This window comes from Phascolarctos cinereus, unplaced genomic scaffold, assembly GCF_003287225.1.
Source record: "Phascolarctos cinereus isolate Bilbo 61053 unplaced genomic scaffold, phaCin_HiC Scaffold_726;HRSCAF=1367, whole genome shotgun sequence".
Lineage (NCBI taxonomy): Eukaryota > Metazoa > Chordata > Mammalia > Diprotodontia > Phascolarctidae > Phascolarctos > Phascolarctos cinereus.
The window spans coordinates 352,548,165-352,566,751 of NW_027556098.1; the positions used below are offsets into that span (position 1 = coordinate 352,548,165).

Here is an 18,587-nt window from a genome sequence, read left to right on the forward strand (position 1 = left end):
GGGGTGCTACTAAAGATTTCTGAGGAGAAATGTAACATGGTCTGTATATTGGGAAACTACTGTGAAGGATGTATTGGAAAGGGGAGTATGGAAGCAAAGAGACCAGTTAGGAAGCTATTCTCATAGTTCAGATGAGTGAATCTCTAGTTAAGTACATCCATAGTTAGAGGATATGACATAGATGATGTCTAACAAACGAGAATGAGGTGGAATAATTAATCCCTAATTAAGGGACTCATGTTATGAAAATGTGGCTAAAAGGAAGTGGTTATAAGAGAGATTATAAAAACAGAATGACAGAACCTTGAAACTTTTCTATGTAGACATTAAGGAGTCAAGAAGAATAAAAAAATGACTCCAAAGTTTCTAACTTGAATGCCGGGGAAGATGGTGGTAAAATCAATAGACATATAGAAGCAAGGGTGAGAAGCAGGATTTTTTTTAATGATTCTTCAGTTTTGGACGTTTTGAGTTTAAAATATCAAAGGTGGCCATATCCCGATGACAATTGGAAATACGGGACTGGAGCTCAAGGTAGAGATCAGTTAAATTATTACAGGAAAGGAGTCACTGACAGACTAGGAAGTCTAAGGCCACAGACACTGTTTTATGGCAAGGCTGTGAGGTCTCTGGGAGAGGTGCTGGTAGGTTGGTTGCTGCCCTTCATTCTCAAAGAGGACCAAAATGGCATCACTATGTTGGAGTCAAGGTACAGGGTGTCCACCTGTGGCTGATCAGACCAATAGAGCTTGGAAGGCTCGGGCAAAAGTAGTCCGTGTGAACATTTGGAGTGGAGATGTTCCTAAATATGTGCATCTCACATTTCTTTTGAGCTACTGCAGTTCTGCTTCCATCATAGAGCACAGCACCTTCTGTGATGCAGGCACTCCGTGCTGGGCAGTCATTTACAAGTGTCTCCCATGTCATACAATTGATTCCAAAGTTCTTCAGAGAGACATGGAGAGTGTCCTTATGTCACTTGTTCTAGCCTCCATGTGAGTGCTTGCCTTGTATGAGTTCTCCATAAAATAGTCTTTCAGGCAGACATGCATTTAGCATTTGAACAATATGGCCAGCCCATAGGAGTTACATTTACTGTAGTAGAGTTTGAATGCTTGGCAATTTAGCTTGAGAAACGAACCTCAGTATCTGGTACCTTATCTTGCCAGTGACCTTCAGAATCTTCCTAAGACAATTCAAAGTGAAGTGTTCGCTTTCCTGGCATAGCACTGGCAGACTGTCCAGGTTTCACAGGTATATAATAATGAGGTCAGCAGAACAGCTCTGTAGACCTTCATTTTTTAGGCTGTCTATTACCTCTTATCTCCCGCACTTTTGGAGCCTCCCAAACACTGAACTAACTCTGGCAGTGCATACCTCAACCTCATCATCTATGTGTACATCCTTGGAAAGTATACTGCCAAGATGAGTAAACTTATTCACAACATTCAGTTTTTCTCCATTTTCTATAACTAATGGTTCCACCTGTGGATGGTGTGATACTGGCTGGTGGAGAACCTCTGGTTTTGGGGGGTTTTTTTGGTGTTAATTGTTAGGCCAAAATTAACACCAGCAGCAGAGAATCAATCCATACTTTGTTGAATCTTAGCCTCAGAAGCTGCATTGAGTGTATAATCATCTGCAAACAAAAAAATCATTCACCAACTCTCCCTGTACTTTAGTCTTGGCTTGTAGCCTTTTCAAGTTAAATAATTTACTGTCAGTGTAGTAGTTGACTTTGATGCTGTTTTAGTCCTCATTGAAGGTGTCTGACAACATTGTTGAAAACATCATACTAAAAAGCATAGGAGCAAGACAGCCTTGTTTCCCTCTCTTGGTGACTGGGAAGGCAGTATAGTATCGTCCATTATCCAGAACCTGGATGAGCATGCCATCATGAAACTGACTGTGGAAGAGGTGTTAATCTTCGAAGGAGGACCCTTGGGAAGGAGAGAGGCAGAGTTGTAGGTGTTAGGGTATAAGGGGAGATGAGTATATCTGGACTATAAAATGCATGGAGGGGAGTTATATAAAAGAAGGTTGAAACAGTAGGATGGGGCCAGGTTGTGAAGAGTTTTAAATACCAAACAGAAGAATTTGTATTTGATCCTACCCGTGATAGAATCTATTGGAATTGATTGAGCAGAAGGTGCCATGGTCAGGCCTGTGCCTTAGGAAAATCACTCTTGTGGCTATGTGGAGGATGGATTGAAGTAAGAAGAAACATGAGACAGAGGCAAGTGCAGTATTGCAGGGAAGAAGTAATAAGTAATAACTGAAAAGTTGTGTGAATATAGAGAATGCTATGTATGCACAACAGACATGTTATGCAGGCTGAAATGACAAGATTTGTTAACTGATTGGATATATGGAGTGAGTGAGAGTTCAGGATTGAGTATGACAATTAAGTTGTGAAAAATAGGTGAATGGAAGAATAATGGTGCTATCCATAGAAATAGATAAGTTCAGGGTGGAAGGGGTATGGTTTGGAGAAAATAGAATTTGTTCTGTTTTGGACATGTTGAGCTTGTAATGGGTTGTGATATGGGTCTAGAGCTCAGGAAATAGCGTAGAACTAGATATATAGATCTGGGAAATATCTATATGGAGATAGATGATAGTTAAATCTATCGGAGCTGATGAAGTCATCAATTGAGACAGTGTAGTAACAAAAGAAAAGAGTCCCAGGATAGAAACATTCCTAGTTGGGAGACATGACATAGATGATGTCTAATGAAGGAAAATAAGATGGAACACCAAAGAAGGAAGAAAGACAAGTGCCAGGAAATCTCAGAGAGGAGAGTATCCAGGAGGAGAGGTTAGTCAGTTATGTCAAATGCTGCAGAAAGGTCAAGAATATGAAGGGTGAGAAAAGACCATTTGATTTTGCAATTAGTAACTTTGGAGAGAACCATTTTAGTTGAATTATGGGATTGGGAGCCCAAACGTATAGGATTTAGAAGAGTGAAAGGATAGGAAGTAAAGGCAAAGAGTGTAGGCAGCTTTTTCAAGGAGTTTGGCTGAGAAAGGGAGAAGAGCTTGTAAGGGTGGTAGGATCTAGTGAGTTTTATTTTTGTAAGATAGGAAAGATTTTGGCATTTTTATGTAGCAGGAAAAAACCAATAGATGTAGAGAGATTTGAGGTTAGAAAAAGAAAGAGAATAATAGCAAGGGCTGTCTTTTGGAAATGATCAGATGGAATGGAATTGAGTATACATGTAGAGATTGGCCTTGATAAGAAGAGCCACTTCTTAACCAGAGACTAATCTAAAAGTGTAGGTTAGTGAGGGGATGATGTTAAAGGGTTCTGAAATCAGAGGAAAGGGAGACAGAGAGCTCTTTGTTAGAAGCAGAGGAATAGGGTGGTGTTGGAGGCTTGAGGAAAGACGAGAAGGCTTGGAATCCCATTGTTATAAAGGGCGATACAGAATCATTATTGCATTGGGGGAGAAGTTGAGTTAGGTGACATTAGTTTGTACTGCATTTAGCCAGCACAGTTGGGTGAATTCTTTCAGGTTTGTTCAGCAACGCGAGTAGGACAACAATTCAATGACTTATTCTGAAAAGCACTAAGAAGAATGCAAACAGCAAAATACAGGTAAACATCCTGGCCAACAACGAGTTCAGGGTTTATTACCAGCCAAGAATAACCGGCATGGCTTTGGATATTCTATCATCATAGGCCCGTGTGTCTGAAACCATGATCTGTCTCTAATACAGAAAATGTGGTAAATAGGCTGGGAGAAGTAATTTTTCAAGTTCGAACCCATATTCCCCTACCATATTCAGAATTTGGGAATTTGGTTACTCAAAGATATAATCAGAATCTCTTGTCCTTTCAAGCTGTGTAGTATCAAATGCTTTCCAAACAATAGCTAATATGCCTTGAGGTTCACAAAATACTTTTACGTACCTTATCTCATTTAATAAATGGATGACAATTGTGAGAAATTTAAAAAAAATCTTAGTCACAAAAGCTAGTCACTTGAAGCCAAAATAATTGAAAATATATTTTGGGTTGCTGCCTCCTGGTCCTTGGCCTCAAAGGGTCAGGAACATGCCTGGTGTGGGCCCCCAGAAACTTCTAATAGGAGTATACCCCTCAGATATCTCTTGTTTGGAGTCTATTGCTATTCCCACCGGTGTAAGCACCATCTTTTTGGAAGGAGGTCCATGAAAAAAGTAAGAGATTGAGAATGGAAACTTTTAGTCCTTCGTCATTTACAGAAAGGGGTCTATCTTCATCACATGAGCTACAGTGTTTCTTTTTTAATCAGTTTTCCTTAATTGCAGGTCAGACACCAAGCCTTGACTGTGTAATTTCTATTCCTTTGAAGAGATATTCTTATCTGCTCACTGGTCTATTATGATAGGAAAATTTTTTCAGTTGGTGCTGTATCTATGAACCCATGACTTTTGTGGGTCAGGGATGACCCTATCAGACTTACGAATTCAAAGTTATTGATGAACAAGGAGCCAATGAGGCATTATAACAAAACCAGAATACAAAAAAAAACATGTGCATGTGTGCATTCATGTGTGCACATATATGTATATGTGTATACATGTCTATATTTGAATAGCTGTGTACCTACAACGACACATAGATAGATATGTGTTCTGTTGTTATAATTCTGATACAAATTTCCTAACTAAAATCAAATAGATAATAAAAGACTCATGCATGCAAAGGGAAGTGTATTTAAGAAATTCATTAGTACAGTATGTAACAAGAAATCTATCTACTTTAATGATTGCTAGTAAATACATAGCCTCTGACCTCACTCTCCCAACCTAAGGGAGGTTTGGCCAAGGAGATCCCAGTTCTCCCTAACATTGGTAAAATATATCTCTAGGCAAAAAGAGTACACAAACTTATTTCTCTGAAATTTTGGCCTATTTTAGTTTAACAAAACTAGAAAGGCAAGATCTCCTTAATAGAAAAAAGTGTTATAGGATTTTAAAATTTCTTTTTGTTATTCAGAACTCAGGGTCATTCTTCCTCCAAGTTTTAGTTAACTAGAAAGCTATCTTAATGTTAATATCACCTGACCAAAATCTGTCCCATAAGAGGTAAAAATTTACTTGTGGTCTTAAATACTCCTTAGATAAGAAGTAAGAGGATGAATCTCAACTGTGCCTGACACCTTGGAAATATCTAAACCTTCCTCTTCTATCAGTCTCTTTGGGAATCCTCTAAATGTAGTTTAATCGGACTTAGTTTACTTATAGAGTTTATTTAATGAAGGTTGCTTCCTTAGGGGATGTGTGAGATTATGACTGTTAACTAAGTTTGTTCAACTTTTATATCATTGATTATGAATCTATCTTCTCTTTAACTTTTATGGCCTGAGAGGAATATACAATATTGCAATATGTAAATCAATTATTTCTCTGTCACCCTGATGCAATTTTGCCTGTAAGAAACCTTGTCAGAATCCATATGATTGTTCAGGTTTTCTCAGAGGCCTAAACCTATTCATGAACATAGTATTACCTCCATAATTTTTGTGTTGTGGTAGATATATATTTGGAAGCAATTATCTACCACATGAACTTAGAGAGGAGATGTTTCTCCCATAACAAAAACAAGTACAAGAATTCTAACATTTTCTTAAATTCTTTCTAGAGATGGTAAGAGCTGCTCAAAGTGGAGATTTGCTTTTATACTGCTTAATGAAATAAAGGAAAGAATGACTTAACCAAATCCAAAACCTTAGTGTGTATGTGTATACACATGTGTATGTATGCATCTCCATGTATATATCCATATGTATACATATATATATATATAATATATATATATATATATATATATATATACCTATCCATATATCCATATACACACATATAGGTGGAAATTTGTATTGGTGTCATTAAAATTATGACTTCAAGGGGCAGCTAGGTGGCTCAGTGGATAGAGCACTGGCCTGAAGTCATGAGGACCTGAGTTAAATCCAGCCTCAGACCAAACACTTGACACTTATTAGCTGTGTGACCCTGGGCAAATCACTTATCCCCAATTGCCTAAAAAGAAAACCATTATGACTGAAGCATCATATTTCTATAATGTCAGATCCGTATTTCCATGCCATTTCTTAATAAGACTATATGTTTGCTCTTTAGGTTTTTCCGCAAGTATAAATTTTATGTTTCCTTTATTGATTTAAATAAGTTCATATTTCTTTTTACAGAATGTATACATGCATACATAACTATATTGTTAAGTTCAGGCCTTTTCTCTTCAACATTAAGATCCTGAATTCCCTACTTCCTGCCACCTTCACTCCTTCATTTAGGTCAGCATTCATATGCAAAATCCCAAGGAAAAGCTGTAAATTCTTCTGCCAAGAAGAATGCCTCAAGGCCATCCATAGGCAAATGGGGGAAAAACATTTAGAAGATAAAGAAAACTTCTTAGGATACTTAGTTTTCTTGCTTATTCAGGAATGCAATTTATTGCAATTTCACTATTTTGCCTTATACCCCAAAAGGGCTAGATGCAGGCTCTCTCTGTATCCAAAATAATGATATTGCTAATTTCATTCCAATTTGGATTTTTGCTTGTTGGCTTGGTTTGGTTTAGCTTACTTTGGTAGCAGACTAGTTTCTTGAAGAAACTAGAGAAATAGATTCTGTTCTAAGAGGAAATATAGATGAGCCCTTTAGAAACAGGAGGATCCCTTCCTTCTGAGATGGAACAATGGCAGGTAGATTTGGGCCCAAAGTAAAGAACCCAATACTAATAAAAAAGGCTGCCCAACAATGCATTGTTAGATAGTGAAAGAGCTCAATTGCTTGGTTGCCTTCAAGCAGAAAGAGCTTCGCGTTAGGGAGTGCTACCCTGGGCAGAGAGTTGAACTATATCTCTGATTCCATGGATCTCCAGTGCCTCAGTTGGCAACTTTGGGTTTTGAGTCTTGAAGGTACAAGTAGGGAAAAGATTAAGAATAGACATCAATATCTACTTAACCCTTCCTCACCTACTTAGCCTCGCTCCCTCCCTGCTTTGTGCTACCCATCCTTGGGGAGAAGTCAGAGTACTAGCAACTCTGCTGTGAATGGTTTTAGCAATCTGGGATGGAAAATTCCCTGAGAATTTCTTAGCCCATCCCAAGGTGACTTCCAGCCACTATTTTCAGCCTCTATTTATGGCTCCCCAGGGAGTGAGCTAATTTTGGCTTCCCCAGGGATACTACTTGAGGTTATTTACTGGATCTGACTGGATGTCCAGTTGCATCTGTGGAGTGGGTGAGTCCTTGTGGAGTGTTTGTGCTATTTTCAGACTCGGGGAAATAGATACTGAGACACACATGAACACCTATGCACTCATACCCATTGAGGGGTGCTGAAACCCAACTCATGCTCTATGACCATCATCTCAGCCTCATCTTGAAGTAAGTACTGGGGGAGAGGACACGAGTTGGTGCTCTCCTTCACCTCCCCTTCTTCAAGGTCTTTTCTGCCCTCCACCCACCCCCAAATATGGTGCTAGCCATCTCTTTATTCAGGTCAGATCTCCCATGAAGTAACCTCTACAAAGCCCTGGTATTTATTTGAAGCAATGCCTCACATGCTGGATATGTGGAGCTGACATTCATACTGCACTCTTCCCCCTAGTCTATTCTCTGGGTTCCAGTATCTTACCTAGAGGAACTCAGTCTTTTCCATCATATGCTATTTCCACTTCCCCAAACCGTTTCTCCCCAAGGTTTCCCTCCTCCCTGAACATTTCCTTCTCAGATTTCCTCCAATCCATTACTCAGTAGTTTGGATAGAGAGGGCCAGGGGAGAGCTGAGAAAGTACCCTTCCTCCTTCCCAAATCCATAGCTCATGATTTACCCCTGTCAATAAGTAGTAGTTAGATGCTATGTAGCCATACTTTTCTTGACCCCTACACTTTCACTTTTTCCAAACTCCTTTGGTGTACTTGTGTCTACTTGGGGAGGCTTTCCCTCTCCCTCCCCATCCTGCATCTTCCACTTTAAGGAGCTCTGTCTTAACTTTCCCCTCTCTGGTCATTTCTGAGCTGGGAGCTTGTATCTCTGCCAGAGTCACTCTTCCATTCTTATTTTCCTTTCAAGCATTGTTACCAATTGTCTTCCTCTTTCCTCTTTAAAATATTCATTATATCTAATATTAATATAATGTAAATATATTTAATATATAAATAATCTATAGTTTAAAATTATATTATATAAATAGAGGAATGTATAATTTATTAATTATATGAACATATTAATATTTAATATCTAATGTACAATATAGGGTCCCTTTCTTTATAGTCAGTCTGAAGAGGTTGCTGCTTAACATGGTGTCGTTATGAAGATAGCTTAGTAGTATGGATGGAATGCTAGACTTGGAGTCAGAAAGAGTTGGGTTCAAAACCGGGTGAGTGACTAGATAGGTGGATATGGGTGAATCTCTTAATCTCTCTGAGCCTCAGCTCTCTCATATGTAAAATCCATGCAATAATTGCTCAGGGTTAAATGATATATGTAAAGCACCTTGCAAAATTTAAATCATGCAGAAGTCAGCTATATCCTAGACATAATATACTTGGATTTTGTTAAAGCTTTTGACAGTCTCCCAAGACTTTTTGGTCAAACAAGGTGGAGAGTTATGGGGTATAGTACAATTAAGTAGATTCTGGATAGGTTGAACGACTGGACCTAATAAGCAGACATTATTGGATCATTTTCAGCGTAGAGGAAAGTGTCTGTTGGGACCCTTCAGGAAACTGTAATTTACCTTGAGACATTCAATATTTTTATCAATGAATTGAATGAAGGCATAGAGAGCATGCTTATCAAATTACTAGATTATATAGCTGAGGAAGATAGCGAATGTGTTAGACAACAGGATCAAGATACTCAAGGATTCTGACAGGATTTAAAATGGTCCAGATTGAATAAAAATGACATTTGATGGGGCTAAATATAAAGTCTGACACCTGAGGGGTTTTTTAACCTTTACTACAAAAGTACCACTGGGGGGAGGTGTGGTTAAACATCACTTCTCATGAATCGGTGAATCTTGAGGCACATGAATTCTTCTCTGAAACCTTGGTGGAACCAACAGATGCATAGCATTTCCTGTGCACACTCTCACTGTATTTACATTATTGTTTTCTAGGTGGACAGTTCGGGTTTTTTTTCTTCTTTGGTTCTCAATAATGAGAATCCCATATTTCTTAAACTTACAGATAAAAGGGATTATGTAACCATGAATCTAGGGCTCACAGCCATCCTGAGAGATAGTGATGTGGACAGAATGTTAGACTTGTTATAGCTATTATATCTCCATTCTCCACATGAGGAAACTGAGGCAGACAGAGGTTAAGTGACTTGCCCAAGGTCACATAGTTAATAAGTGTCTGGGGCCAGATTTGAACTGGCCAGACATCCAGTGATCTTACCTATGCAGTATGATAGATATTGTGGTGTAGTATATAGAGAGCTGGCCTAGAAACCAGGAAGACCTGGGTTCAAGTATTATCTGTGACAAATACGTGCTGTGTGACCCCAGAGAAGTCACATAACCTCAGTGCTCTAGGCTATTCCCCATGACTATAAATTGAAGAGAAAGTACCGACCTACTTTTGTAGAGGGAGTTTCCTCATCTGGAATTCCCTGTATCACTGAAATTACAGGTCCAATCCTGGTCTCTGAGAGAGAGATGACATCTAAACAAATATCAATCAACCTACAAGTTTTGATTAAGCCCTTATACAATGTCAGGCACTGTGCGAAGCACTGGAAATACAAAGAAAAGGAATGAAATGCCTTCTCCTCAAAAAGAGCTTGCATTCCAATGGGGGAGATAACCATGTATAGAAAAAAATACAGCATAAATATAAGATGAATTAAAGTCAAATATACACAAAGTACATAAGTCCAAGGTAGTTTGGGAAGGAATGCACTAGCTGCTGGAAGGATCAAGAAAGGTTTTGTGCAGAAGATAGTGTGTGATCTGTGTCTTGAAGGACAAGAGGGACTGAAGGAGTTGGAGGTAAGGAGGGAGTGAGTTCTAGGTACATAAAATAACCAGACACAGAGATGGGAAATACAATGCTATATGTGAAGAACAGAAAGAAGGTAAATTTGACTGGATTACAGATGTAAAAGGGAGAGCAATATCCAATAAGCCTGGAAAAATGGGCTGTGGCCAAGTTGTATCGAACTTTAAAAGCTAAAAATAGCTAATATTTTATCCTAAAGGCAACAGAAAATCATTGCAGTTGGTTGAGTTGGGGGGAAAGGTAACATGGTAATATTTGCACTTAAGGCAAATTGTTTTCAGTAAGTTGTAGGATGGACTGGAGTGGGAGGAGACCAATTAGAGATCTGTCGCAGTAGTCTAGGTGGTGAGTGATGAGGGTCTGAACTAAGGGAGTATCTTTGTGAGTGGAGAGAAGGGATCAGGAGCAAGAGATGTGAAAGTAGAAATGGCAAGATTTGGCAAAATTTTCAAAATACTACCCAAGTAGATAAAAGAAGTATAAATAAAATATTATGTTAGATCTGAAGGGGAAGGCTATTACTGATTGGGGCTTTCTGAAGAAGGTGACATTTGAAATTGTACTTCATACAGGGCTTTAGTTGAAGGAACAGCAGGATGTCCTGAACACAGTAAAGAAAGGCCTTACCCTTTTAGAAGTATTCATTATTTGATTTCATCCCTGTCTAAAAAGGTGACTACTTTTTCCTTCATTGTTTCCTTATGTTAGACATTCAATAAACCCCCTTGTAAGGCCACAGTCGTAGATAACGTTAGAGGCTAATTGCTTTACCTAGTTTTTATTGTGTATGATTGTTATATTTGGGTTGCAGTGATGTGACCTGTGGAATATCTAAATCTCTTGGATAATAAAATATGTTATGATGGGGTCCTGCTGTATAGTTCAAGGACTCCTGGCTCTTCCATTTATTATCTGTGTGACACTGGGCAAGTCTGAGTCTCAATTTCCTTCATTGTATACTGAGAGGATTGGTCCTTTCCAGCTCAAAATTTATCATCCTGTGATCTTTGTTTTTCCCACTGTGACTTTTCTGTTTGTTTGTTTATAGGGGAAAAAAAACCATACTTCTTCTTTGTCATCCACTTCAAGTGATCTAACCAGTGTCCTATCATGACCACCTTCAACTTTACCCGTGTGAGGCCTTCCTTCTTCATCCTAAAGGGCATTCCTGGATTGGAGGATACCCACATCTGGATATCAATACCATTCTCTTCCATGTATTTCATCACTGTCCTGGGTAACTGCACTATCCTCTTCATCATCACCACACAGCGTGCACTGCACAAGCCCATGTTCTTGCTCCTTTGCATGCTGGCCCTCACTGACCTGGGCATGTCCACTACCACCATTCCCAAAGCACTGTGTATTTTCTGGTTTGGTCAAAGGGAGATCAGCTTCGAAGGCTGTCTGACCCAGATGTTCTTCATTCACTCCATCTCAGTCATGCAGTCAGCTGTTTTGATGACCATGGCTTTTGATCGTTATGTGGCAATCTGTGAGCCACTGCGCTATGCCACCATCCTCTCCAATGGCCGCATAGGTCTCATTGGGTTGGTCAGTTTAGTGAGAGCCATCATTTTTATCCTTCCCATGCCTGTCCTCCTCCAGCAAATGCCATTTTGTATAAGCCAGGTGATCCCCACCACCTATTGTGAACACATGGCTGTGGTGAAAATGGTGTGTACAGACACTACTGTCAACCGTATGTATGGCCTGGTGATCGCCTTGGTGGTCATTGGTCTGGACTTCGCTGCCATTGGCTCATCCTATGCGTTCATCATCCGTGCAGTGATGCGACTCTCCTCCAAGGACGCTCACCATAAGGCAGTCAACACCTGCACCACACACATCTGTGTGATGCTCACATCTTACACACCTCCACTTTTCTCCTTCCTTGCCCATCGGTTTGGTCAGGGCATCCCACCCCATATTCACATCATTCTTGGTAACCTTTACTTTCTCGTGCCTCCCATGCTCAACCCCATCATTTATGGAGTGAAGACTAAGGAGTTTCGGGACAAAGTAATCAAATATTGTTGCTGGAAAAAGGAGCCCATCACCATAGCCCCTGATCATAAACCTGTCTAATGATTGGGAGGGCATGAATGGAGAGCAAGGAAAGACTGCCAGGTGAAGGAAGTTTCCTTTGAGAATTGGCTGCTAGGGAATGATGTGAGGTATGAAGGCTATATGTCCATGCCAACTCTTGATGTGCTAGTCACCAGGTCCTATGGTCTGCTCCCTGTTACTAGAGAGGCAGATTCAGAGATCAGTCTGCTCCCTGAGGAGCATTCAGTTTTAGATTTGGGAGACATGGTATTAAGATATCATCAAGGACATTAATGAGTAAAAAGCAAAATGTGCCGGTCATGTATCAAGAATGAGAGCAAATAGGTGGGCATCCCAAGAATGTTAACACTGTCTTTCAGGTATTAAAAAAAAAGTAAAGAGGACCTCAATAGTTCAGTGGATCTTCCCTGGAGGATTTATGTAATAACTTGAAGGAGAATCACAGAGTCATGGAAAGGTGCAATCTATACTAGAGAAGTACTGACAATGATGAGATCGTATCTTTTTTTAAAAATGAAATTTTATTGATACTTTTGTTTTTTAACCACCTAAATTTTCTACTGTAAGCCTCCACTCCCCCATCCCAGAGGGTCAGCTCTTATAACACAGAATATTTTTTTAAAGAAAAATAAATCAGCAAATCCAGAGACCATGTCTTAATATTTAAGTTGTATAGAGGACAGAAGGTTAGGCATAGAGTCAAGATAACTGGGTTCAACAGTTTTCAAAAGAAGAAACTGTTAACAATCATATGAATAATGCTCTAAATAATTTATAATATAAATTCAAATTAAAACAGTTCTCAAGTTTTGTCTTATACCTATCAAATTTGCAAATATTTAAAAGATAGAAATAGTAAATTTAGGAGGGACTATGGCAGACAGGCACATTAATATATTGTTAGCAGATCATTAAATTGTCACAATTATTCTGGGAGACAATTTGAATTTTTAAAAAGTTTACTTAAATATTTATATGTTTTCCTCCAGTGATTCTACTACTGATTATATACTAAAAAAAAGGGTGAAGATGGGGGGTGGGGGGAAGGTCCCATATATACACCAAAATATTTATAGAAACCTTCTTTGTGGTGGCAACTGTGGTAGCAGTTGGGAAATAGTGGAACTCTATAAATGTGAGCAATTCAGAGAAACATGGCAAATCTTAATGAAGTGATACAGAGTGAAGAAGGAAGAATGTAACACAAAGACTTCCATAATGTAAACAAAATAACACCTAAATATCGATGAACTCAGATTAACAATAATGACCAAGCTTGGTCCTGGGGTGCAGATGGTGAGACACGGTTCTCTTTTTTGGAAAGTGATGGAATATAATGAATATAGAATATTATATATGCTGACAGACATGGTTGTTTTCTCAGTCAGTTTTTCTTCTCTGTTTTTCTTTGACAGAAGGGATGGTTCAGTGGTTTGGGGATTTATATTAAGAAATTGCTGCGATCTAAAAAATAAAAATCATCAATAAGACTTTTTAAAAAGATAATTGGGTTCAATTTCTAGTTCCAAACCAATTAATTTTGTGAGCTCACGTAAGTTATTTAATATCTCTTTCCCTGACTATCAAATGGAGGTGATGATACCTACAGTGGTAACAGTCTCCAAACTCAAATTGTATAATCTTAATGAAAAGATCATTTTCTCCCCAGATTGCATCTGGGCTTAGAGACTTTGGGTTCCAACAAGTAGGAAGTTCTAGAGAATGTGACAGGATGGGAGAGTATAAGAATAAACAGTAACTAAAATATTTCTAAGCCACTAGAGGGAACCAATGTAACCCCAACTCCCCAGGGAACTCTCATTCTTTTCTTCCCTAATTCTTCTAGCCTCCCCAATAAAGCTGCCCTCCCCTAGTTGCCCTGATCATCTCTCCACACATCCTCACCCCTATCTTCCAGCTTCCTCCTAATCATACACCGCTATTTGTCCCTACCCCTTAAAGCTCAAAAATAGTAGGATTTTGCAGATAGAGCACTGGCCCTAAAAATAACTTTAATGGATAAATTCAGGGATTATAGACCCATTATTAGTTTGACAAATACCTCTCTGGAGCTGAACTGCCAAGCATTCGAAGTCTACTTTGGAGACATAACTCCGACAGACTAACCTTACCAAACACAAGCTTACCTAAAAAGACCGTGTTACAAAGAACTCACACAAGTCGGGCACTCACAAGAAGGTCAGAAGAAGCAGTACAAGGACCTTCTTAAGGTCTCTCTGTAGAACTCTGGTGTTAGTTATGAGACATGGGAGATGCTGACACAGGACAGCCCAGCATGTTGTGCTCACATTAAAGAAAGCGCTGTCCTATATGAGCAAAGCAGAATTGCAGTAAGACAAAGGAAATGAGAGATGCACAAATCTAGAGACAGCTCTATCCCAAATGCTCAAAGGATTATTTGCACCCAACCTGTACTAGAGCCTTCCCAGCTCATATTAGACTGATCAGCCACAGTCCAACACATTGTACCCTGACCCCAACATTGTAATGTCATTGGTCCTCTTCAGGTATGAAGGACTAGCAACAACAATTGTTACAAGCAGTTGTGGAGAGAGCTCATTGATTAAGCAGAGGCAGAATGTTCCATAGAATGATCTCTGTTAAATGAGAGGACTGAGGCCGTTGGAGCACTTGAGCTTGGGAGTTCTGAAGTGCAGTAGGCCAAGCCGATTGTATATCCACATTAAGTCTGGCACCAATATGGTGAGCCTAGGGACAGCGGATGGGTCACCAGGCTGCCTAAGATTGGTGGCCCAGGTTGGAAGTGAAGCGGGTCAAGGCTGCCTTGCCAATTAGAAGTGAAATCAAGTCATCAGTGGTCTCTGTACTTTCAACCTGGGAGAAATAGGGAGACCCAATCTCAAAAAAAAAAAAAGCAAAAAAGAAAAGAGAAATAAGAGAGACAGAGAGAGAGAGAGAGAGAGAGAGATACTAAGTGTATCCTTATATCCCTATCACTTAGTACGGTGCCTGACACATAGCACTTAATAAATGCTTGTTAATTGACTTCATATTGTCTATGTCTGAAAATACACCTTAAATCTGTCACCTTTCTGCCAAAAGTTAGGAAAATTGTCCTATCATTGCCAGGAGTGCCTGCGTCCCTGGCCGTGGTCTGATGCCGGCAGAGTGTGAAGAGAGAAAGAATCACGGGCCAGGTGAGAGCAGTGAAGAACAAACTCTGTTGATTGATCTGAGGGCTCAGGCTTATATAGTACTGGATCAAGCAACAGTAACATTGTTATTCATGAAAAGTACAAATCTAATTAAGTGATTTCCTTACTTCCTTGTGCCTTGTCTGTTACATTCTTTCCTGCGTCCTGTCCTGTACCCCATCCGTTTCCTCCCTTCCTGCATCCTGTTCTATTAAACCATCAGAAAGAGGAAACAAAACTCAACAGAAGAGGAAAAAAAATAGCAATTCAACTTCCATAGTTCTTTCTTTGGATGTGGATAACATTTTCTATCACGAGGCCTCTGGAGATGTCTTAGATCCTTGTATTGCTGGGAAGGGTTAAGTTTATCAATATTAGTCATTGAACAACGTGGCTGTTATTGTGTACGACGTTCTCTTGGTTCTGCTCACTTCACTCAGCATCAGACCATACAAGTCTTTCCAGGTTTTTCTGAAGTCAGCCTTTGAACAATTTCACTTAAGACACTTTCCTTGATTTTGTATTTTGTGTAGTGCTGATGGATACTAAAGGGTGATCATGGACATTGTAATTTAGCAGCAATGTCTTGTCCCTGTCAAAACAGAAGACAAGGTAGACTCTGATAACAATGAAAAAGAGACAAAAAATTCTGCTTGTCTGGAAGTCCAGGAGTTTAGCGTGTGTTGGTTTGTGGCAAGCAGTCAGAAAGCCTGCATGCTGTTTCCAGAACAACACAGTCTATGTCTCAGGACATTTTTCTCTGGTTGTCCTCCATGCTTGGAATTCCCTTCCTCATTTCTGTTTCCTGGCTTCCTTCAAATTCCAGCTAAAATCCTACCTTCTACATGAAACCTTTCTCAATCTCTCTTAAGTCCAGTATCTTCTCTCTGTCAATTAATTCCTGTTTACCTGATATATAACTTATTTGTACACATTTGTTGGGCATGATAGATTGTGAGCTCTCTAAGGGCAAGGACTGTATCCTCCTTTCTTTGCATGCCCAGTGCTTAGCACAGTGACTAGCACAGAGTGGGCTTGGGGAGCTAGCTAGGTAGGGCAGTGGGTGGAGTGCTGGGCCTGGAGTGGTGATCAAGTGGGTAGAGAGAAGGGGATAGATGCAAGAGATGTTGTAGTTGTAGATTTGGGCAGAGTACTTTATATGAAGGTGAAGGAGAGTAAAGAGTCAAGGTTTGAGGTTTAAAACCTTGGTGTCTAGAAGGATGGTAGTGACCTTAACAGAAATTGGGGAGTTAGGAAGAGAGGTAGAGTTGGGGGAAAAGATTTTGAGTTTTGTTTCAGACATGTCGAGTTCGAGATTTATACACACATTTGGTATGAAATGTCCAACCAGCTGTTGGTGATATATCACTGGAGCTCAGGAAAGACTAAGGTTGTATACATAAAATCTAGGAGTCACCTGCATGAATGAATCAATGACTGAATGAATGATAAAAAGCATCCATAAAGCACTTCCTAAGTGTGTTAGTGGCAGTCTCTAATATCAAACAATTTATATTCTGTAGGTAAGGGGGTGGGAAGAGAAAAAACAAATATATGGGAGTGGTGGCCAAGGAAGGAAATGTCTAGGGTTTCACAAGGGTGATGAATTGATCTGTTGGAAAGAGTATTACCACAACTTTTCCTCCTTTGCAAGAACAATATTAGATAGATGATTGTGCTTCAGTTATTTAGTTATATCAAACTCTTCTTGACCCCATTGAATCCATGGGGTTTACTTGGCAAAGATACCGGAGTGGTTTGTCATTTCCTTTTCCAATGTGTCCCCATTTTACAAATGAGGAACTGAGGTAAATAAGGATTAAGTAAATGACTTAACCAAAGTCACATAACTAGTAAGTATCTGAGGGCAAATTTAAACTCAGGTCTTCTTGATTTCAGGCCTAGTGCTCTATCCATTGTGCCACCTAGCTGCCAGCTAATAGATGCCTATTACCTCTAGGATCAAATAAAACCTCCTCTGATATTCAAAGTCCAGCACAATCTGCCTCCCACAGAAATTTCAAGCCTTATACATTACCCTCCATTACCCACTCTCTTGTCAAGCCAAACTCACCTTCTTGCTTTTCTTCACACAGGGCTCTCCATGACCCATCTCTCTGTGCCTTACACAACCTGTCTGTGTGCCTGGGAAGCATAACTTCCTCATCTCTGACTTTGAGAATCCTGTTTTATTCAAAGCTCAACTTCAATGCCACCTTCTACATGAAGCCATTCCTGATCCCTGAAAATTCTACCTTTGATGAGGTGGGAGTTTTTAGAGAACAGGGAGATTCACTTTTGTTTCTGGATTTCCCAAGCCTAGTGCAATATCTAGCATATTGTATGTGCTTAATGAATGTTCGTTGATTGACTGATTTTAGTTGTGTTAGTGAGCATGTGGTTTTACCCCATGACTCCCCAAACTGCTGATAATAAATTTTGCTCTTAATTCAATGGATCCTAATTCAATTGAACTCAAGCTATTATAATTGCTGAATTACGTTCTCTTTCATTCCCATTATACCTAAGGAGGCTCCATAACCTCACCTGAGGCTTCACTATTTATTTCAGCCCCATGGCATGTAATTTATGGAAGCACAGACGTATCATCTTTTGATGATACAAAACATTCACATCCATCTCTACAAGAGCTCTTTCCCAGTCAAGAGCTCCCTCAGAAGCCAGAAATCATTCGATGCTATGACAATAACTCAGATTTGGGAATAGTCAGAATTAGCTCTTCTGCCTCAGAGGACCATTCCTGAAGTTTCCCACTGGGCCTGAAGGAGAAAATCCTTTGAGAACCACAACCAGCTCCTCCACCTTCTATATGCTTACCTATTTGTGCCCTCTCTCCTTGTTCTGCCCTTTAAGAGCAGAACATACCATTTCTCTGAAGATGATACTGAGGACTCTATAAAAGTCTGAGTCCATAGGCAACTCAGCTCAAAGAATAACAGTGTGAAGTGGTCTGGGGTGGGAATCCAAGTAGGAGAGAAAAGACTTCCATCCCAGGGCAACACAGATATACCCACCAGGAAAGAGACAGAATCCCAGAGACAGGAGGTAAGTAAAGTAGAGGTGGTAGGGGTTCAGACTTTGGAATGATATTACTGGGGCTATGGGAGGTGGCTGAGATGGCCCAATGTCTGGCAGGACATCTAGGAGAGCTATCTGATAAGACATTGAAAGGTGCCTTTTGGTCCCACACAGCTCTGGTTTCTTTTTCAAAGAATGTCTTCTCAATCAGTCTCATCAAAGCAATAAAATCCAGAGTGTTGAGGTTTTCAATGCAGAGGGAACATTAGCTATTGAGACA

General features: G+C 39.7%; 1 protein-coding gene across 4 annotated transcripts in view; it reads left to right on the forward strand.

Moving 5' to 3' along the window:
• The window catches only part of LOC110200587 (olfactory receptor 52P1-like), a 46,949-nt gene extending 29,227 nt beyond the window's left edge, over window positions 1-17,722 (forward strand). For 3 of the 4 annotated variants that reach the window (XM_078156999.1, XM_078157000.1, XM_078157001.1), the window contains 2 exons: window positions 11,071-15,271; window positions 17,365-17,722. In XM_078156999.1, coding sequence (XP_078013125.1) covers window positions 11,133-12,110 — 978 coding nt within the window. In that variant the 5' untranslated portion in view covers window positions 11,071-11,132 and the 3' untranslated portion in view covers window positions 12,111-15,271; window positions 17,365-17,722. Of the gene's footprint in view, window positions 1-3,460; window positions 3,599-11,070; window positions 15,272-17,364 lie in introns of those variants that run through there. The other variant, XM_020975954.2, reaches the window with a different exon arrangement.
• Window positions 17,723-18,587: the final 865 nt, after the last annotated feature.